This window comes from Numenius arquata, chromosome 1, assembly GCF_964106895.1.
Source record: "Numenius arquata chromosome 1, bNumArq3.hap1.1, whole genome shotgun sequence".
NCBI classification, from domain to species: Eukaryota; Metazoa; Chordata; class Aves; order Charadriiformes; family Scolopacidae; genus Numenius; species Numenius arquata.
In genome coordinates, this window is record NC_133576.1 from 69,361,924 (window position 1) to 69,385,075 (window position 23,152).

At 36.9% G+C, this 23,152-nt stretch overlaps 1 protein-coding gene across 1 annotated transcript in view; it reads left to right on the plus strand.

The window, feature by feature from the left end:
* Window positions 1-23,152, plus strand: part of TMEM131 (transmembrane protein 131) — a 102,980-nt gene that overhangs the window by 35,775 nt on the left and 44,053 nt on the right. The window contains exons 4-11 of the mRNA XM_074159905.1: window positions 4,766-4,834; window positions 13,926-14,049; window positions 15,485-15,601; window positions 16,412-16,534; window positions 17,249-17,329; window positions 19,473-19,623; window positions 19,739-19,795; window positions 20,707-20,768. Coding sequence (XP_074016006.1) covers window positions 4,766-4,834; window positions 13,926-14,049; window positions 15,485-15,601; window positions 16,412-16,534; window positions 17,249-17,329; window positions 19,473-19,623; window positions 19,739-19,795; window positions 20,707-20,768 — 784 coding nt within the window. The remainder of the gene's footprint in view (window positions 1-4,765; window positions 4,835-13,925; window positions 14,050-15,484; window positions 15,602-16,411; window positions 16,535-17,248; window positions 17,330-19,472; window positions 19,624-19,738; window positions 19,796-20,706; window positions 20,769-23,152) is intronic.

Below are 23,152 nucleotides of genomic sequence, written 5' to 3' on the forward strand. Positions count from 1 at the left end.
TAGTTTAAATGGAATAGTACCTTGTTTAAATTGTTGAGTCTCAATGGCAGAAAGAAAGTGCCTTTATTGGGAACTAGGGATTGTGTGCAATTTTTTTGTTTCCCAGGAAACAACTGAGTTTGGTTTTTGAGAATGAGGCAATGGATTAGATGTGCTTCCAGGATTTTTTATTTTAATTTTTTATCTAAGACGACTGCTTTCTGTGTTTGAAATTTCAATGAGCTAGAGTGTGTTCTGATAAAACACTGGTTTACAGATTTGAAAAATCTTCAGGTTTGCCAGGTGAAATAGTCTGTTCCACTTCAGAGTGCTGACCTCTTTGGGGTTCAGTCACAATGTGATGAAGATCTGCATCACAAATGCCATATTAGAAAGTAAATACCAAATTTGCTTCTATCTGTTTCTCTCTCTGTGTCGTTATTGGTTTTACATGGGTCTTTCTTTCAAGTATTTTTCTAGATCATTTTTTTTCAATGGCTTTGTTAAAAACTTAAGTTTTCTGGTCCACATGCTTAACTTCTTAAATAACTTGTCTTTCATTGTCCTTATTAGAGCTTATAGTATCTCCTTAGTATAGCTTGCAGATATTTCTTCCCTATCTAGACAGTTTATTCAGTTCTTTGATCTGCTTTTTAACACTAATTGGAAGAAGGGAAAAGAACTAGCCATTTAATTTGTTTTGTTCTTGCCCATGGTCAGGTTACAGTGCATCTATTCAAGCTTCTCCCTGTTCTTTCCTCACCCTTTCCCCAGACAACCCCCTCAGGAAATGTTAGCTTTGAAGTTTAACGTCTGATATCATGAGTGTGTTTTCCTGATACAGGGTTAATGGCGTAACTGAGCCCATTAAAACAGAGGTTTTTTTAATGAAAAACTTTTGTTGCTGGTGTTTTTGTTCATCTGCATTTACAGCAGTGGGTACTGCCAGATACTGAAGTGTTCAAATGTTTCGTGGTGGTTCACTTTCTCACTGAGACTGTTTAATACCCATGTTTCTAAAGTAACTTTAACTGTAAAAATTTAAACAAATTTTCTGATATATGCAGCTCAGCCTTATTTTTAAATAATAAGTCATGGATGCACTCAGGGGAGTATGATTGGCTACTCACTTTTTTAGCCAAAAATGTTCTGTCTTTGAGGTGGTTCTTTCAAGGGCATTCTGGGACACAAAGTACCCACTGTGAGGTATTTGCCTGTTTGTCATTTTAAAAACTCACATGGTTATTTTTGGACACACTTTCATTTTATTTTGCGGTAATAGAAGTAACAAAGTAGTGGCTTTCTAAGAGTTTGTGTTGCTAAATAAAATCATGAGTTCTTTTGCTGTTTGGTGGTTTAATGTTGTCTTCATTTCTTGATGATTTATCACACAGGAGAGGAAATAAAACCCTTTAAATGACTAGTAAAGCAATGTGGGAAAAATACATGTGGAGTAAGGCTTAGATTTGAATTTTCCACAGTAGCAGTTAAAGATGGTACAGATAAGATTCCACAGAGCACAAACCTCCTCCAGAAATCCCAGAACAGCTAGAAAGGTAAAGTGAGGATACAGAGAAACAGTTACTGCCTAACTTTGCATAAATCTTTAAATACTGTGTTTGACAAGCATTTCTTCATCTCCAAATACAGAGATGTGCACAGATTATTTTAAAATTATGAATGTCTAGTACTCTGTGATAAACAGTAAAACATTATGGAAGTGCTGCAGAACGTCCTTAGACATCTCAGCACAGATGGACATCCATATCACCTACAGACTTCCCAGGCATTGATATTTTGGCCATCTTTATAACTGCATCTGTGACTAACCTTATTCAGACCTGAAGTTGCGCTTCAGTGAATTGCATCTGGTAGTAGATTGCTCCTGAGTAGCAGCAGTACAGTAGTTAGTAGTTGAGGTAAATGCCTTCTTACTTGGATGACAGAGTGGATGGTACAGCTAGGGTAATGATCATGTCAGGCACTGTGTGTAGTTCACTCTCAAGTCTCATTTTTAAAATCAAGATTCTTGTGGAAAGGAAAAAGTGTTGGGACCATGTTAAATCATTGCCAGAAACTAGTCATTCCTGAAACTTCATAAGTTCAGATGACTCCTGGCCAATTCTTGATCTGCTGGGGCTTGTGGGCAGATGTCAGTAGTCCTGTCTCATTCAGACGTATCTTTTCCTTTTCATGTTCTTCTTCTTGACTTTGAAAGTTAGAAAACTTGAAGGGGTAGGGAAAGAAAAATGTTTAAATTCTGATATGACTGGGAGCCATAGCTCTACATGCATACAATAGTAATTAACTTAAATGACATCTATGCTGTTAAGTTGCCCTACCCATGGGTGTATCCAGCCTTCAGTGAGCAAGTGCCCAGCAGAGCAGACATTATCATCTTTTTGTAAGTCTGCTGCAAGTTGACTCTTGTTGGGCCTCTCGGTAGGCAAAGTTTGGGAATTCCAATATTGCTTGTTCCCATTTGAATCTTGTTACAGTTGTTACTTTTATTATCATAGTTGGCATTCATTATGATGTAGCTGCCTTTACCAAACTTTAGCCATTTAAAATTCTGTGTGGTCTAAATAGCTATCCAGGGTAATATAGCTATGCAGGCTGAGAAAATGTTGCTTAAACTTCTCATAGATGTGGAGAACTGTGTATGTCCTGTTTGTTCAAGTTAGGTCAAGTTACTCTAGACTGTATTATCAATGCATTTGAAAGAAAGATCATCATTATCACTTCTGTAAATAGTGCAAGTATTTCTGATAACTTTTCTACAAAAGGAATTTATATGTCCTTTTACCAATAATTAATTGTCAATAGAAAAGAGGTGCTGGCTGACTGTTCAGAATTTTGAAATTGGAAAAAAACTGACAGAACAATTTTAAAAATCATTATTGAAGAAGAGTAGTTTCTGTTTAGTGTTACCTTGACAATGGAGGTACGTGAGCTTTTTGTCCTTTTCAATTTAAAAATGGACTCTAAATGTTTTTTAAAATTGGACCATAAACTTTGAAAAGTGAGATGATCGCTTTGAAGACGTATTGACTTGTTTTATCCTTTCAAAATATCACTACTAATGTAGTTTTCCAACTTTATTCTCTTATGTTCAGTGTCTCTGTAGACTTCATTTTGTTGAGCACTTGTTCCACAAGGTTTGGTTTTTAGCCTGAGAAGCTATACCCAAGCTCTCTCTTATTTGATAGCTGCAATGAGTCACAGCAGCACTTAATCATAGCGAGAATTGTAATTTTCTGTAGATCTGAATACAGTTCTTCTTTGTGTTTCTTACACCTTCAATTCTATTGTTGATATTCAGATCTATTGTAATCTGTATATACACACACATGCACATATGCACGTGCGTGCACACACATGCTTATATAAGTATACACCAAAGCTAACTGTACTATGCCTACTTTTGTACTGATAGTGTTCTATTATGCGGATAAAGCCATTTGTAATAACTAAGCTCTAAGTAGTATTGAAGATGTTTCGATGTCCAAACTTAATTTAAATCAATCAGCATGGATAGATCTCCCTATTACATGTGTATTATACCTGAAGTGTGAAGATTCAGTTGTGGAGTACTAGAGTGAATCATTGAGACATTGTATTTTTATTAAAAAGCTGTTGATTTATTATACTGTTGCTGTTGCCCAGATCAGTGCTATTGGAGAATACAGTTAAGGTTTCATACCCTATTCTTAAATTTTTACGCCTGTAATTAGCTCCTTCTTGAAGTAGTTCTGAAGTATAGAAAGACATATGAATTTGGTCAATAATTAGTTTTCCTGAAAGTATGCTGGATGGAATTAGATTGACTGAGTTCACTTGGTGGTCTTGAGCCATTCAGGAGCCCTTGATCTTAAGCCATTCTCTAGCCTTTCCTATTTATTTCTTTTACATTATTGTTTCCCTGTTTTATGTTTTATTTTATGGATACGATTTTTACTCAGCCCAAAATAAAGTGTTACTGAGTTACAGAAACACTTACATGTGGTCACAGTCATATCATTCTGAATATGAAAACTTTTCAGTCAATGAAGCTGTTTTGTATTTTTTTCTTGTAACTTTTATTGTAGGTTATTGATTGTGCTCTATGTAACTGTACTGGTAAAATAAGCAGCGGTAAAGAATGTTTCCAGATACTTCGTTGTTTTTGCTGCTGGATTGTTTGAGTATTTGAGTTTTAGTCTTCATCTACTAGCATTCTCCTAAATAGTTCCCAGTGGGAAGTTAGTAGAGGCAAAGCTAAGGAATGTTTCCAGAGCAGAGCATCTGTCTCCTGGAAATCGAGTTTTTAACAGTATAGACATGGGCTGTTTTCTCTCATGTGGCCTCAATATCATCAAATGGGTTCGAGATTGTTTATGTACTAGTATAGATGTAGCTAGAGAAACTCATAACGTATATGTAAATTACTGTTATACATTGAGGAAGATGTTTGGATATTGCTATGAAAGATGATATAAACCTGTTTAGCTTACTGTTTCACTTAGCCATCACTATATAGGGGAAAACTAACATTTCAATTATGTCCATTTCCAAGATGTGTTCTCTTGCATAATTTTTCTTGGAGACACTACATAATCATGAAGTGGTTGGTAAAATTACAGTATTCTGACTGGACAGGTTTGTCAAGCTGTTTCTTCTTTTGAATTACTTGCTCTATTATTAGTATTAATTAATGTTTTGCTAAGAAAGGGCAGTTTGAGATGGGAAGGGAGCAACAATGTATCATTTAACAGTATCTTTTACAGTGTCTTAATTTTTCTTGCAGTGTATCCCTATATCGGGGAAATTGTCGACCTCTCCGGTTTGAGCCACCAATGCTGGATTTCCATGAACAGTAAGTTGAAAAGTCTTTTGATCTGTTTACTTAGACAAATAGAAAAAAAAAAAAAACATCTCAAGAGCATTTAAAACTGATGGTGAAGGTTGTATACGTAAATTGCATCCATAGATTGTCCGTAGGCGTCGGTTGACCTACTTGTTCCAGAGAGCTGGTGTACTCAGTCTTAGACACATGTAGCAACCTATCAGCTCCCATGGTCTTGGTAGTGTAGGTACTTGCATTTAATTTTTAGGTACTCGTACAGCTGCTCTGTAGGGTGGAAACAGTTTTAAGTCTATAACTTAATGTACTGAGGTGAGGTTACCTTCTTGCTTGTGCATAACCCGTGTCAGAGAGCATCTATTCTAGCACGTCCATTTCGCTATTGCTTTGGTGGCAAAAAAACTTTTGTCGAACAGTGTCTGGGAACCTAGCTCCATGCTCCATGTTGCAGCTGGTTGCTGTTTCGATTCTCAGTAACGGTATGAATGTAGTGGCTCACAGCAAACTTATCTGTGACTTCTCTAAAAGAGAAAAGAAAGGCGGGAGGAAGGAAGTGTAACAATATCAACAATGTATCTGTTTGTAATCAGATCATCTGAGAACTACTTGTCTTAACTTTTCTTACCAGTAACTGGTTACTGTGTATAAGTAGCAACAATCATTGATTTTGTTATCAGTCAAAATCAGTTTCGACTTGGCGTACATGGATATGGCCTCTGTGCATGATTACTTTGACACAATGTAAACTGCACTGAGGACGTTTCAAACATTTTATTAGCAGTTCAACCTGGAAGTAAGGAAACAGTCCAGATGTGCTTTACCACAGTGTTACTTCCCCCATCCTCAACCAGCACTGCTGCTGGTGGAACAGCTGCTTTATTTACAGGAAAACCATGGATTATTAATAAAAATATAGTATCCCTTGTCTGTAGGAAAGACCATTGTACAGTACTACAGGGATGTGCAAGGAAGCTCCTGTGTATTGGTGTGGTGTATACTTATGTGTTTCTGAAAGCAGAGAGGCTGTAACTGTATATTGTTTGCAGAGACTAGTTTTCCAAAAAGAACCTTTATTAAAAACAAACAAAACAAACAAACAAACAAAAACCCCACATAATGCTACTAAATAGCAAAGCTGTATGAAAATGCCTCATTTTACAGAATTTGTGTTCAGTCTAAAAAAAAATTGTAACTTCCTTCTGAGTAAAGGCATAATAAATCACTCCGTCCCCTCTTTCTTATTCCTTCAAAATTTCAGAATCTCTAGCTTCCGATGTGTGTTTTTGTTGGTTTTGTAATATCAGTAACTGGTCCTAGGTAAGAGCTTATTTGAGCTTCTAAATTGAATAGTAAAGTGCCTAGTGGTAAGCCCTGCTCTACTGCATCTCTGCTATAACAAATTAGGTTAGAGTTAAAAAATTATACTGGCGATTGCAGTAGAAACTCAAACTTTTGAAGCAGTTTGCTCTTTGTTAGAGTTACTGTAAACTTACCTATTGATTTAATTTTAAGTGGTTTTCTCTTAAAATTCTAAAAGTTTTCATTTCATAGTAATTGCAGGATTTGATATTTCAAATGTATTTTATACACCTTTTTCTAATATGAATAAAGTGCTGTGTTAATGTGCTATGAAATATCTTGCTTTTAAAGGTCATCTGTACTTTGCATGCTTATCTGAAGAACTTTGCTTTAGAATTTCCAAAGATGCTTTTTTAATTATTTTTTTTTCTAAAAATAGACCCCAGACAGTATCATAAATTCTTTAGGCTGTTCTTCATTATATTTTGGCTTTTTATGTAAGCTGTTCTTGTCAGAGCTGAAAGCACTGAAGAAATAGTGTAGATCCAGTACACCGTTGAAGTCGTGCAAATCTCTTAAGAAGGGCTCTGTACAGTAAATGCAGAACTGCACTAGGGGATTGCTGCCTTCTGTCAGATAAAATAGGGTACCCATTTGTTAAATCTTGGTTCTGTTTTTTTTTTTTTCCTAACAGTATAATATATGATAATTAATGTATCTGTTGTAGTTTACATCATAATCTCAGGCAGAAATTGTCTTCTGATTTATTTAAACTTCAGTGAGATGTCAAAAGCAGTTTTAGAAAAGGTTTAGATATGGAGCCCTAAAGTTCAGTTTAAAATCTGTGCTTAGGCATTTAAATAAGTGAGCCAACTCTGAGAAATGCTGAGTAACTAAACCTTATGGTGGGAACAAACTGCAGGTGCCAATCACCTTGGAAGTCAGATTATGCAGATTTAAGCTTTTTGGCTTTTTTGCCTTTTAAATTGGAGAGGGTTTTCACATTCAAATTCTGGGTTTTCTTTCTTTGTTAATTATGGGCTTCAGGAAAGGCATAAAATGCATTTTTAGTTTCTGAATAAGTATTGTACCTAAGAGGTGTTTTGTGAATAGCTAGCACGTAGCATTTAGTAGAGCAAGCTTGTTCAAAATTCATGTTTATGCTGAGCTATCATCATGCATCATTCCTAGGCTAAAGAAAGTTGTGATATTTAATTTCAGTTGTACGCTAATCCATTCCTCGTGACATTTTTGGTCTACTAAGAGTGTGTGGGTTTAATCAGATGTTTCAAAAACACGCCATCTTGAGCAGCAGTAATATTTATTGAAAGTTATTTTATCTAGGGAGCTCAGAAAATCAAAGTCAGTATTAAGTTGATAAATAGGTGCTGTAGACACACTTCCTGTGCTCCACCTGGAGATGAGATTACAATGGCCTAATACTTCTGTTTTATAACAGTTAGGGGGTTTTTAATGCTGTTTTAATATAAAATAAACACATTTGAAGGCAATCCAGGTAATCTCTCATTTATCAAAGGAAATGTATGCTGCATGTTAGGATATGCAAATCTTCAGTTCACTTGAAGAGATCCCAAATGTTCTCTGTATACATTAAGCCTCTGGGAATGGGGTGGAACTGTTGCAGGTTCTTCTGTATCACTGCTCCAGGGGACTGCTTGCACTAAGTGGAATACTCATTTGGTTATTTAATGTGGAAGCCTCCTGCTTGTGTTTCTGAAGCAACACCAGTCTTCCTCTGGAGTGAATTCTGCAGTATGTTGGGTATTAGAGATTTGGGGCTTCAAAGAGAACAAACAAGAAAAAACCCTCCACCCGAAGCCAGCTCCACAACTAGCTGCCTTTATTCTTAGCTGCGTTCTGTTCCTTTGTAATCTCTCTTTGAATCTGTTACTCTCCCCTGTTGTTAAATGGGAACGGAATAATTGAGGTGTTCTAACACCACAAACAGTAACCATTACGTCGTCTTCCATAGTTTTGGGAGTTGGCTGCTCAGAGGCTATTTTGGCAGAACAGTCATGACCAATACGGCTTTCCGTATGAGACAAGTCTTCATATTGGAGCTCTTGCAAGTGGCCCATCTGGGCAAAGACTGAAGACAACTGTTGCAGGGCAGTTTATATTCAGCTCTTGCATCTGCTTTGTGGGAGAACTTGAATCTTCATAAATCTTGATACATTGCCTTCATCTGTGTTAATTCAACTCTGACTATATCAAAAGTAAAGTTTTTAAGTTCTTCACACTTAAATTTTTGGTAGAAGTAACTTTTGGTAATGGAGCACTAAGGTATTGAGTATTTTAGGATACTAGCACAACATAAGCTAGAACTGCTTACCATCAAAATTTTTAAATGTGGAATTATTTTGAAGATGAAGTTGATATACTTCCTCTTCATAGAAATGATTGGTAGTGTATGAAATTTTACTTCTAGCAAAAGTAGTATTTTAATCCTTGATCAACGTATGCTTCTGTGGTGAATGAAGATTCTTGCTTTACTCAATTTAAGCAAGGTCCCATTCTCTAGACAAAGTTTTCTTGTTGGTAGTTTAGCAAACTGATCTATTTTCTTCAAGAACTGTAATCTTCTAGCAGAAAGTAGGGGGCAATTTTAGCAACTAGAGAGTTTATCCAAATCACTGGTTTTCTTACATTTTAAACAAACAAATTTACAAATTGTGAAAGGATCTATAAGGTACCTATAATGTGCAGCCAAATGTTCTCATGGTACATTTGTTACATTTCTACTTGTGAGAGTCTGAGATTGATTTGATTATTTTCTTTCTTTAAATGTTGCAAAATGAAAATTTCATTTCCCTTGGAGCTTGCTAGATGTAAGAAACTGTTGACAGTAAATTGACGTTTAGTTCAGTTCTGCCCGTGGTTTTATTCACGTCATGCTAGACTGCAAAATGCTGCCAAAGCAAATAATAGTTTATTACACTCTTCATTCATTCAAATCACAGTTGGTGACATGATTGGATAAGACTCTGTTTTGTATATGGGGTTTTGCTAACTGTTTGGAAAAGGTATGGTTTGTTGTATGGGATCTAAGTTAGATTCCTACCATACAATGGGGTGTTTGCTCTGTTTAGTATGTTACGTGGACACTAACTTTTTGTCAAGTGTAATATAAAATAACTTTCTTAATTTGTGAAAGTCAGTGAAAGCTGGAAGCTGAGAAACAATTGCTCTATATGCTAGTACATATATAAAAATAAAACCATTGTCTTTTCTTTTGCTTTTCCGAGTTAGTGATGCATTTGCATTCTCAAACTTAAGTGCTTCAGTTACTCGAACTTCAGTTAAAGGAGCCACTTGCCTGTGTCACTCAACCAGTGATGCATATGGTTTCATGTGAAGGAGGAAGAACTCTGTAGTCACTAATTCTCTAGTCTTGTATACCATGCAGGCTTCCTTCACATAAGAAACTAGTATTTCCTTCAGAATGGGGTAAAAAGGCATTCCTTTTCAGTCTGTAGAGGTAACCTTGCAAGTCCAGCTTGTTTCATTTCATTAAAAGTATCTGAATACATTACAAGTCAACACCCAAGTTCTTATTGTTGAAGCACACTTTCTCTGATCTTCTGACTGGAGAACCGCCTACATTGGTTCAGGAAGTTCCCAAGCTGCATATATTTGGAGACTAGGAGAGTTTTTCTGAGCACCTGACTTTGTATGCTTTCCAAATTATTACACTTTTTTCTTTTAGGCGTCTGCTGTTCACTCCTGTCTGACACAGGATACTGATTTAGCCTACGTGAAACTTTTTATATGCTCTGTGGCAACTAGTTTTACAATTGTTTCAGCAGTTGCCAAAGATACCAAAATAAATAAATACTTAGGAGAAAATATATTTGTAAAACTCTCAAATTCATGAGGAATTTACCTGAACTGAATCTTAAGTATATTTATCTATATTCCCAGCATGCCGAAATCTAAGAGGGAAGCTTTTGTTTGACTTCAGTTCTCTATCCAGTCTCATAATAAAGAATAGGAGATGGAAGAAGAAGAATGCTTCTGCTGAATTTATATCCTTTGCTTTTCAGTAATAGATTTGTATCGGTTTTCATAAATCAAGTGAACATTTTACAGAGGTGTCTAAACTATATGCAGTAAGAAAAAATGTAATTACTCTTTTAAAAGGGCATTTTCTCAATCCATATTTGCTTCACAGTGAATAGCTAGATATTTTTGCAAGTTAGGTTTGAGCCAATAACTCAAGGATTCATCTACCCAGCTTTTTGCAGGATCTGGTTTCCTGTGTTAAAAAAAATCTGCCTCTTGGTCCCTAGAGCAGCAATGAATATCATTGCAAGGACATGCTTACAACGCACTGCAGATACTAACAAAGACTTTGGAAAGAATTGAGTTGCAGCAGTGAAGAACATGAACACAGGCTTCTTTACCCATTTGAACCTCACCCTTGTTAATTACCATATTCTCATCTAGGTTGTGGTATCTGCTTTTTTTATCAGTGTAGGTGGACCTAGCATTATACAGGGACAAAATCTTACATACTTTGACAGTTCATGTTTGCCCGAAGGTGTGTGTGTACCAGCTTCTTGCAGTGAAAAGTGCTAGCTGTGACAGCTCCAGGAAATTCTGCTGTAAAATTTGGCACCAGGTAATGCTATACTTGTGCAGATCATTGTGGCTTGATAATCCACAGCCTGGAGAGCATCCCATATGCGATTCTTTCTTGGGATGTAGGTTCATTAAAGGATGCCTGGTGCACACTGCTTTACCTGAATTTTACCATGTCTGATGGCAGAATAAACAAGTGAGGTTTGTCCTATTTCTGTAGATTCGGCTATGATCAAGCTCAAAGAATATAAAGAAAGCTGTATCTGAGCAAAACATAATACTGGACTTATGGTTTCAAAATCAGAATGGTCAACAAAACAGTTAAATAAAACATAGTCCTGGCAAGAGAATTCCCTTCTAGTGACTTCTGCCTTTATCACCTATAATTATACTGTGGTGGTTTAGGCTGGAATCTGAAGTTAGTGAACTGTGATGTCTGTCATGGCCGCTTCCCTACTTCTTATTTTTATAGGCTTTAGCCTCTCAAATATACTGTCTTATATTCTCCTCTTTTCAGAACTGGAAAAGCATGAAGGTCTTAAAAGATTGTTAATATTTGAACTGTTTCCTGGGATAATGAGTCCTACTTCCAAACTACCTTTCTGACACGAACAGGCTGGCACTTCAATATTACCAGTCCATTCAATATAGTTTTCTTGGCTTTGTGGTGTTTCCCACGTTATGCATGATAAAAAGTGTCTCTTAAGTCAACTCTGATCTTAGATTTTCAGTACACGGCTGGTTTCTCTGTAGAGAACCACAGGTGATATGCTAGTCCTGTCATTTGCTCACATGTAATACAGTGCTTAAAATCTACCTCATCTTCTCTCGCTTCCTGCTCTTGTGGTTGGTGGGAACTGTTTGGCTTGAGTCTTGTTTTCAGCTCTTAAGCTCCTTTTATGAAGGCTGGGTTTGAGTGCATTGTAATAGAGGAGGAGGATGGTTTCCCTGTCTTGGGGAGCTACTGAACATGCTCTGGGGAAGAGAAGTATCCAGAAAGTGCACTTTGGCAAGCAAAAGAGTTGCAACAAGATGCTGCTGGCAGCATGTCTTCCAGTGAAGAGAATGAGAAACTGCAGTGAGAACCAGGGAAAAGACAGCTGATCCTCAGGAGAAAATGAAATAGCTTTCTTCGGTTTTGGAGGAGTTGGACCATTGTATTTTTTGATGTTGGTAGAATCAGAGAGTACTTCTTCAAGGCACAATCAATTTATCTAAAAAATGAATTCACTGCAAAATTGCTGACAGTTACAAAAGCTTGCTTATGCCTTTCACAGTTACCAAGCAGATAAAATCCTCAAGCCCATCTGTACTGACGTCAGTTTGAAGCAGTGGGTTCAGCATTTGGGGGGTCCTGGTTAACTCCATAACAGCAGACACTTTTCTCAGTTGTGCTTTTGTGGGTGGTTGTTTTTTGCTTTTGTGTTTTGGTGTTTTTTTTCTTTTTTGCTGGGGATGGGGAGAGATAGGGAACTTTGGAGGGCTGGCTCTCATTCAAATTCCTCTGGTCTGATAAGCTTTTCCCTAGCAAACTGAAAACAGGTGTACAGGTTTACTGTTTGATTCCATTGATCAACAATGTAGCAGTTACAGCAGTTAATGCAAAACATCACAGCTGATAAACCATTTCCCTTTCTAATATCCGTGTGTATACTGGCAAAAGATATGAATATTCATATGTTATGGGTTAACCTGGTTTTATATGGGTTTTAAAAGCTGAGGAGGGAAATGATCATCTTTATTACAAGTTAAGTTGGAGAAGTCAAAATGACACTTTTTTGACAGTGAAAGGAGGATCAAGAACAAGTGTTTGCTGACGGAGACATGAAATTGGGAGGAATTAGCAAGCAAAGCAAAGAGAATTACAGTAGTAGAGTGCAGACATATTTTACTGTTAGTGATGATGCAGTTTATTTAACGCTCGTAATTGTCATTGAATTAACGTCATGGTCTTTAGCATCTATCTATTTAGCCTGTGTTTCATAAGTAGGAGGTTCTGTCTGCTACCGCAATCGCTTTCTAAATTGTGGTATAGTTTGATTACTGTCACTAAGTCCTCCATTCAATGCAACCTTTAATTTACAGCAAACTTATGTTGCTCTGTCTATTGAGACACACCCTCCCCCTCACCAAGTTGAAAAATGTGCAACTAGAATAGCACTTACTATTTGGCCTGTTAAAGTTAACTGAGGATGGCAGAACAGCTGCCTGTTACTGGTCATCGTCACTTCAGGTACTATGGATAGTAATTCTTATCAATACTATTGTGGTCCTTGCAATGTTTGGAGCAGGTGACATGGAAGGGAGTGCTACACAGAACACGTGTAGCCTGAAAGTTAAGAGTTAACTATTTTGAATTAGAAATTTAATTTGGAGCAAATTGCAATCTACATGCTTTATTAGTGCTTTGGTGCTGATTCTTAACACATATGTGTTAAAAGGCATGAAAAAAATTCTGAAGAGATACCAAAGTCTGAAAAATAATTGTTCAAACTGAAGCATTTATTGTCATGTCAGTGGTTGTAAGCAAAAAGGAAGAAGCCTAAAGCTTGTGTGGAACAAATTATTAGTGTGCTGTTGTTTAACTGTTTGACTTCTGGGTTTTAGACTTCTTAAATTCTAGAATTTATCTCAAGCATTTCTTATTTCTTTTCCTTAAGGTATGAATTCAAATGCAATATACAAATAAAATAGTTGTTGTTGTACATGTTTGTGTACTTCGTTCTGTAGAGCATATTATAAAATATAATACCAGAAAAATTCTGGGTTCTGGGGAAGACTACTTATAATCGATCAGGAAAAAAATTATGCTTAGACTTTTGTCAGTGTTGTGTTGATTATTTTAAGTTGCTGTGTGCAACCTCACTTAAGATAATTATTTAAAGGTTCTAGCACAGCAATAGAAAATTTTGCCTCTTCTGATGCTGAAGTAAAAACCTGAAAAATAGAATTTAATTTTAGAGGATGATACAATGTTAAGTAATCCTTAAGGAAAAGTAATCAATAAAATAATGGAAAAGATGTTAACTAAGTAATTCTTCAAGGTAGAATTTATATATGTTACTTGAAAAAAGATTTAACACAAAGTTCTCTTGTCAGTGTTTGTCACTGTTACGTTCCTATCTGATTTAATGGCATAAAGCCCAATGCTTTATTATCTAGAATTCTAACAGTTTAAAATATTTTCTCTCTGTTTTGACAGGCCAGTTGGAATGCCAAAAATGGAAAAAGTTTACCTACATAACCCTAGCTCAGAAGAAACAATTACATTAGTATCAATATCTGCTACAACATCACATTTTCATGCGTCATTTTTTCAAAATAGGGTAAGTTTTTCTGCTTTCTCAAAATGAGCTTTTTCTTCCCCTTTCCCACCCCAAAAGGGAGCTTGATCTCCCTCCCTTCTTTAATTGAGCTACTTACTGCAATAATTACATACCTAAAAGAATTAAGGTACTACAGTTCTTGATCTCATGTCAGTTTCCAAGCAAATTTGAACTGAGCACGGAAACACACACAAACCGTGTATTGTGGTTTGACCTGGCAGGCAGCTAAATACCACACAGCCGTTTTCTCACTCCCCCCCGCAGTCGGATGGGGAACAGAAAAGGAAGGGGAAAAAAGAAAAATTATTCAAAACAAATGATGCACAATGCAATTGCTCACCACCTGTTGACCGATGCCCAGCCGGTCCCTGAGTAGCGGCTGCTCCTTAGCCAACTACCCCCAGTTTATATGCTGAGCATGATGTCATATGGTATGGAATATACCTTTGGCCAGTTTGAGTCAGCTGTCCTGGCTGACCCTGGCCCCCTCCCAGCTTGTGCATCTCCAGCCTTCTTGCTGGCAGGACATGAGAAGCTGAAAGGTCCTTGACTTAGTTGTTGCTAAGCAGTGCTTATACTAAAACATCAGTATGTTACCAACATTATTCTCATCCTAAATCCAAAACACTGCACTATATTAGCTAGTAGGAAGAAAATTAACTCTATCCCAGCTGGAACCAGGACAGCCTACTAGAAGAAAAGGAATGAAATATAGGAGTTCTGACTATATTGGAAGTGTATACTGTAACTGACGGTTTAACAGCCAGTCTCCTTTGTTGCTGAAGTGATAAAGCGTACATTGCCTTAGAGCACATACAGGAACAAGCTGTTCTTATAATTTTTCTGCAAATTGTCCAGTGAAGTGGTATTAGTGTGAAGCAGTCACTCCAATGCATTTATGATTACTGCAATCGTGTTACAGGAACTTGCAAGTTAAAAATTATGTTGTCAGCGGGGTTAACTTTTAACCACATTACTGTCAGATATAGTCTTCTAGTTTCAGTTTTGTCTGCAGGGCCTGTGGCTTAGCAGGGGCCATGTAAACACTAAAACTTCAAAAAACCTGTCTATAAGCAACCTTTCCCACTTCTGGAAATCTTGTAGTAATTGTCTTTCTCCAATATTCTGTCCAAAATATTTGTGTGGTAAGCCGAACTCTTAAGTTCAGAATTTAACATTTAAAAAATGATTAAATATGTTCCTGCACTAGGTAATAGGTGTAAAATACTGGTATTTTTGTTACTTTATGCATTTCTATTTGTGTAAAACTTCTATTCATTTTTTTCCAAATCTGCAGTAGACTTTATAACTTCAGTTTTCTATAAAGAACACAAGGAGGTCTTCTGTAGCACAAAACCTGTTGTTCATTGCAGGGTGGAATGTCTTCAATATGGTTTTGCTTATTTCTCTGCTTGCTTGCTTTTATTTTTTCCAGAAAATTCTTCCAGGAGGGAATACGTCTTTTGATGTAGTCTTCCTCGCAAGAGTAGTGGGAAATGTAGAGAACACTTTATTTATTAACACTTCTAATCATGGGGTATTTACTTATCAGGTAAGAGAATTACAGTCTTTCAGAAGTAGTTGTGAAGTGTGAATCAACCAGAGCGGTATCTATTGTGGCATGTTTAACCATCCAAGGATATTTGCGCAATAGTGGTGGTGGGGTTTTTTGTCAGCCTAGTTGAAGAGGTTTCCATTCCTGCTGCTTGTTGTAACACAGCGGTATACAATTGTAAATATCTGTAGGGAAGTACTGTAAGCCAGGTGATGAAATTATGTAGGGTTTAAAATCCTCCCAACTTCTTTGCGTGTTATTTTAGTGGCTTATTGCAGTGATCTAGATCTGATCCAGTGGCAAGACAGTGTTACTCATTAAGCTGGCCAAAAAATTACTTGCTTGAGATTCAGAAAGATAAACCGAACAGATGAGAGAAATCCTCTTGTTGAAAGAATAAGACTCTTACCATGACAGTGTTTTGAAAACAACAACAAAAATGTTTCCCATAGGGATAGTCTGTTACATAACAGTATGTTTAAAGGGTATTTCACATCTTTTTAACCTTTAGCCGGTATCTGGTGTTTCAGAGTATCAGAAAAAAAGATGACATTTTGACTTCCTGTGTTCTAAATATGTCAGTGTAAGTAGTAGCTATGAGAAATGCCCTTTATCTGCAGACTAAACCAGCTTGTTTTTTATTTCAGTGCTTTAGCATGATACTGGTTTTAAATGTTTGGTTAGAAGTATGTTATAAAATTAATTGAAAAGAGTACTTGGTAGATTGCTAAAACTGACACGTATATGTTAGGTTCTGCAACCATTACATATAGCTAATTAAGTTTGTTTTTCTTTTTTCTGAACCAGGTGTTTGGCATTGGAGTACCGAACCCCTATAGATTGCGCCCATTTATTGGGGCACGAGTTCCTGTAAATAGCAGTTTTTCTCCTATAATAAATATACATAACCCTCACAGTGAACCTTTGCAGGTGAGCCTAAGAGAAAACCATTAAATGCTCATTTATGTTTATGATATTAAACTGAATTTCTGTTTATTTTGGTACTTCTTAAAACTCTGTTTGAACTTTAAAGCTATTTGAGGCCAAGTCTTTCATATTATATAAATGTTTTTTCTGTTTAAATGCAAATCAGTTCTAGAAATTGTAGATTATGCTCACAAGTCTCTTAATTTGCTGAATTGAGGTCTTACTGTGAAATTTCCATTTTTAAATTGGTCATAATTACTGCAAAATAAACAATTAAACTTCACTGGTAATTAGGAAAAATACTGAAGCAAACAAAGTAGAATAGATCTTGTGCTTTTAATCTTAGCTTCCTTCTGCTTGTTTTGCAGAGCATAAGGTGTCTCTACGGTGTACCCTAGTATGTAACACTGGCAAGCATTCTTATGTTAAGGCAGGATTGATGTCTATACCTGTATGTTGTCTTGTAACCAACAAGTGCGTGAATAGTCCACTGATATACATCCCATTCTGTTAAGTGATCCACAAGCTGTGAAATGCTACAGAAAGCACAAAGTGTAGCACTAGCAAATGGCTGTATCATCATTAGAATGTGAATTTATAAGATACTACAACGGTCACATAGTTGCTAACTGATGCCATTGCACCTTATAACACCTGATAACTAAAACAGGATCCCTTTAAAGCTGAGTCTTAACATTTTCCCATTATCCACCTCAGGTGGTAGAAATGTATTCCAGTGGAGGTGATCTCCATTTAGAGCTTCCAACAGGTCAGCAAGGAGGTACAAGGAAGCTATGGGTGAGTAGTCATATCTTGCAGCATTCGTTGTACTTGTTTGGAGTTGTTGTACTTGTACTTGTGTCATTGTATTTGTACTAAATTGGAGAGACGTGGTTTTGATGGATGGACCACTTAGTGGATAAGGAATTGGCTGGATGGCTGCACTCAAAGAGATGGCTTGATGTCAAAGTGGAAACCAGTGTTGTTCCACAGGGGTTGGTACTAGGACTGGTACTATTTAACATCTTTGTTGGCAACATGGATGGTGGGATTGAATGCGCCCTCAGCAAGTTTGTTGATGACACCAAGCTGTGTGAAGCGGTTGGCACTCTCTGGGATGCCATGCAGAGGGACATAGACAGGGTTGAGAAGCGGGTCTGTGCAAACCTCATGAAGTTCAGCCAGGCCAAGTGCAAAGTCCTGCATGTGGGTCAGGGCAATCCCAAGCACAAATGCAGGGTGGGTGGAGAATGGATTGAGAGCAGCCCTGAGGAGAGGGACTTGGGGGTGTTGGCGGATGAGACGCTGGATGAGCTGGCAAAGTGCGCTGGCAGCCCAGAAAGCCAACCATATCCTGGATATATCATGTTTCAAAAGAAGCCTGGCCAGCAGGTTGAGGGAGGTGATTCTACCCCTCTACTCCACTCTGGTGAGACCCCACCTGGAGTACTGCATCCAGGTCTGGAGCCCCCAACATAAGAAGGACATAGACCTGTTGGAGCAAGTCCAGAGGAGGGCTGCAAAGGTGATCAGAGGGCTGGAGCACCTCTCCTATGAAGACAGGCTGAGAGAGCTGGGGTTGCTCAGCCTGGAGAAGAGAAGGCTCAAGGGAGACCTTATAACAGCCTTTCAGTACTTATAGTGGACCTACAGAAAAGGTGGAGAGGGACTTTTTACGAGGGCATGTAGCGATGGGATAAGGGGTAATGGTTTTAAATTGGAAGACAGTAGATTTAGATTAGATATCAGGAAGAAATTCTTTACTGTGAGGGTGATGAGACACTGGAACAAGTTGCCCAGAGAAGCTGTGGATGCCCCATCCCTGGAAGTGTTCAAGGCCAGGCTGGATGGGGCTTTGAGCAACCTGCTCTAGTGGGAGGTGTACCTGCCCATGGCAGGGGGGTTGGAACTTGATGGTCTTTAAGGTCCCTTCCAACCTAAGCCATTCTGTGATTCTATGATTGTGCCATGGAAAATATGGTGTGACCTCCAGAATGGATTGGTTTGTACCACAGAAAGCACAGAGTAGGTGTATAAGACAGTCTGCACCTGTATGGATTGCATCCTGTCCAGTTAGCTTCATTAAAACATAAAAGATGGAAGCTGTTAACTGAAACAACGTCAGTTGATCCAAGGACTACTCAAAAAATCCTACTTTCTGCCATGTTTATTTGCATTTAAAGTGGAAGAAGTGCCAGGTTTCAAATCAGGGTTTCCTCCTTCTATTAAAAAAAAAAAAAAAGAAAAATCCAGTTCCCCAACCCTTCTGTAATTAGATGGGGAAGAATATGCAATGTTAGTATTTTAGCTATGGTTCTAAAGCTAGTCTTGTGTTGCAGCTGTCTCCAGCAAATACAGAAAGAGTTGTCTTTCAAACCCTGAGTGCAGACTGGAGCTGATGGAATAGGCTTGGTACAGAAGCTAAAACAGATTTTGACTTTTTGCTGTAAATTGCCTGGTGACTAATATATCAGCAGCTCTGAAAGCTTCTGGCTAGTTGCAGTTCTGCACTATTTCGGTTTGTGTTTAGCACTGAAACTGTATGCCCTGTGTCTGCTTTGGAGAAAAAACAATTAGAATATGCAAAAGCGATCTTTGATGTTACATCACTCAAACATTTTTATGAATCAATTATATTTATTGATAGATTCTGTCAATTTAGTCTGCTGTCTTTTTAAAACAATTTTAATACATAAAACTTAATCAAATGGGATGTAAAAGTCCTCTTGCCTATAGCTATTTTTAATCGGTGTCATATTAGATGATTACAACTACCCTTACAAAATTTAACGGTAACTTTAATAACATGCAGCCTATCTGTTACTGCTATTGCAGCTTCTTTTCTTAATACAATTGTACTCAATGCTTCTATTGTTTTGTTGTGTGCCAGACTTTTTTTATAATTACTGCACTCTCATAATGTGCTTTGATTGTTTATCAGGAAATACCTCCCTATGAAACAAAAGGAGTGATGAGAGCCAGTTTTTCTTCAAGAGAAGCAGATAATCATACAGCCTTCATTAGAATAAAAACAAATGCCTCAGACAACACAGAATTTATCATTCTCCCAGTTGAAGTAGAAGTTACAACAGGTTTGTAGAAGAGTGGTTGTTTTGTTGTTGGTGTTTTTTAAGTTATTCAACTTACTTAACTTTTAGTATAATAAGAAAATAATAACTCTTCCTTTTTTTTTTTTTTTCCTTAAAGCGCCAGGAATCTATTCATCAACAGAAATGCTAGATTTTGGTACACTACGAACACAAGGTAAACTCTCCTTCAAGTCTCTAAGTATTTATAAGGAGTATGGTGGGGAGAGGAAAGCCCAGTTATCTTTGTACTGTTCAGGGTTGCTTGTGGAATGATGCTTTTAAAAGCCAGACTTTCAAAAGCAGGATAACAGTGCACAGCTGTATTCACCTGCAAGTATACTTGAGATGTGTACAAGCAAACAGTAGTTTGCACATCCAGTAATAATTCTAGTACTAGCATTAGTCTTACTGTTGCACATGACTTAGTCTGAAAACTATTGTCAGTTTACTTCATTTGTGAAGCTTTAATAATTTTCAGATGCAGGGAATAATGGTAGTGTGCAAACTTAATCAAATTTGTTACTTATGATCTTTTTTTAAAGTGCCACTTACACATTTGAGCCTGACATTTTACATTTTAAATTAATATTATGTAGTGAAATAAAAAAAAAAATATGGCAGAAAGTAGTAAAACTGAAGGTATCTTTTGAAATTGTGAAAGGGACTCATTACTGAAGGGTAACTGTATATATGTTCTTTCAATTAAAAAAATAGCTTCTAAGGTACTTTTCCTCACAACTTAGTTAACATGTAAAGATTTTTTAATAAGATTAGTTTCTGCTGAATATTCGTGCATCTGGCAAAATCATTCATTGTAGTATTTTTAGCCTGTTCATTTCTTTATGTTTTGGAAATATGAGTGGTTAGCTGAAGCATGTAATACCTACTAATACACAAAAGTGCAGTTTTTAAGTGTGTCAGATTCTTGGGAGTAGCTATTTTGACTGGCTATACTATCATGTTAGTCTAACTTAACTCTGAACAACACTGGATTTATATGAGAAACCAGCTAGTGCAGATGACTTTGTATAAGGTTCTTATATGAAAACAGCCTAATAGCCAGGTGTGTTTTTTGTTCTTTAACAGATCTGCCAAAAATTTTAAATCTGCATTTATTAAATTCAGGAACAAAAGATGTGCCAATTACAGTAAGTTTTATTTCCTTTTAATTTGAAACTTTCTGCTTGGATATTCTTTCTCTCATAAAAATTGATCATTCACAGGTTTACCATGTAGCGTTCAGAATTAGAAGCTAGGTGATGTGTGACTGAAAACATAACTTAATTGTAAGACAAATAATCTGTATGCATGGTAAAATTCATTTGCTTCATAGCTTTCTTTGAATGGCTGTTTCAGAGTTTATAGGCTGTGCCTGCAATATCTGAGCCTCTGGAAGCTTTTATACTTGAGAACAGTAACTCCTGTTCAGTGAAGAGAGATTAATTGAGAGTCTATGGGATTCTTTGTCCTCATCACACACTCCATAAGAGTGTATAAAGTGGTTGCCCAACATAATCTTTTAAGATGAGCAAAGAGTAGCTTTCAAGAGCAGACTGTAAAATGACCCTTGTTTTCTTGAGGTTATCTGCTTTGTAGCTTGAAATGAGAAAAAAGCCTGCAAACACTCTAGAGCCCTTTCCAGTGAGATCACTGCAGCTGCATGTAAAGTGCAGCCAGCTTCAGAATTCTAGGTTTTGGTTTTTCTGCTTTCTCTTTTTATTACAGAATTTTGGCTCTAAGCAGTAGCCTGCCTTTGTTCATTCATACCTTTTTCCTGTGTAATTTTTCTCATTGCCCCCTATTTTTCTCACTACTTCCTCCTCCCCTTCCTTGTTTTCCAGATTTAGTTGTATAGCTAGCTATACCTTGTCCCAGTGCACTTCAAAAATTGTTGAAGTGTTGAAAAGAAACCAGAGGAGCCAGAGGAATGACTGAAGGATTGGCAAAGGTTCCTTACTGAGCTCTTGGAGAGCACTTCTGTGTTTTCAAAGCTTGTAGCTGTAACTGTAGGGAATAGTATTTTAATAATAGAGCTCTAACAAAAACTTAAAATAAGATACTGAGGAAACTGAGGCTAGATGAATTGCAACTAGAAACAGGACACATTTTTAGTAATGAGGATAACTTTCCACTGTGATAATAGTCTATTGCAATGCTTGTTAAGTTGTTACTTGCTAAAAATTTTCAAGTCAAGAGAAACTCAGTGTAGTGCAAACAGAATTTAATTCATCGAAGTCCTAATGCTTATTGCATTAATGAGGTCAGATGATCCTATAAGGTCTCTGGTGGACTTGTAAGCTATGAACCAGCTTCCATGGAGAGTTTTTACATATAAAAAAAAAAAGGACCTGTATATGATTTTTTTACAATCGGAGGGTTGGTAAATTTATTAAGTTATTTTTCTAGCTATGTCTGCTGTCTTATCATGTCTGTCTTCCTAGATTTGCTGGGGTTTTGGCATAGGGACAGTTTTTTGTGTTGTTTTTCGTTTGGGTTTTTTTGTTGTTTGTTGGGTTTTTTTGTTGTTTGTTGGGTTTTTTTGTTGTTTGTTGGGTTTTTTTGTTGTTTGTTGGGTTTTTTTGTTGTTTGGTTTCTTTTTAAAGTGTGTAATATACTTCCTGAGTACTATGCAAATAGCCATATATTCAAACCATCAATATCACTTCTAATATCTGACAGTGTAGTCCCTAATTCATATTCCTCCATTAAAAAAAAAGTTACCCTTATTTTTAAGGTATGGTTTTTGGACCATAGACTATAAACCATAGACTGCAGTCTAATGGAAGGCTATGATTTGATAACCATTATACATGTCATGACAGAACTTTTCCAGATGAATTATTCTTTCACAGTGTATCAAAGCAGTAAATTTGGTGGTCTCAAAGCTTTGAGGACTCACTTTTGCATTGATAAAGTTACCTCATAGGTCCAGATATGATGTATTTTTCAGTGTATCAGATACGCCACAACAAGGCAATTGTTCTTCTCATTAAGGCGCAGCTTTGTTGTGAAGTTTGTAATCTTTCTAGCATTTGAAGCACTATGTGAATTTCTGCTGCTGTGCCAGTCAAGGAATTTCAAAGTGGTAAGCAAGAGCACAGAATTTTTGGAAGGAACCTGGTGAATAGCTTTCTTCTAGGAAAGTTTGAGAAATGGAATTCTGACCCTTTAGAGCTAGGGTTTAAAAGCAGTGAGACAGAGTACTGTGACAAATTTCATCTTAATGTCAGAAGAAAGGCCAAGGCTATATTTAGCATATATTTAAGCTGGGTGCTGGAGGAACTAAATATCTTCAGGTCATCTGTGTGTGAGAGAGTGCTAATACTGTTGCCAGAGTTGTAGTTGTTCTGCCTTTAAGTACTTAGTCATGCTGTGGTCCGACAAATTGGTTGAGGAGAGTAAGAGGGAGTCACTTGACTTTTTTGAGTTCTAAGACTCTTTATAAAAACTTCCTTAATTGCATTTTGTAGGATTTTCTCCGTTATTAGTGAGAATCATGTTTATTTCATGACTGGATGAACTGTTATCATGC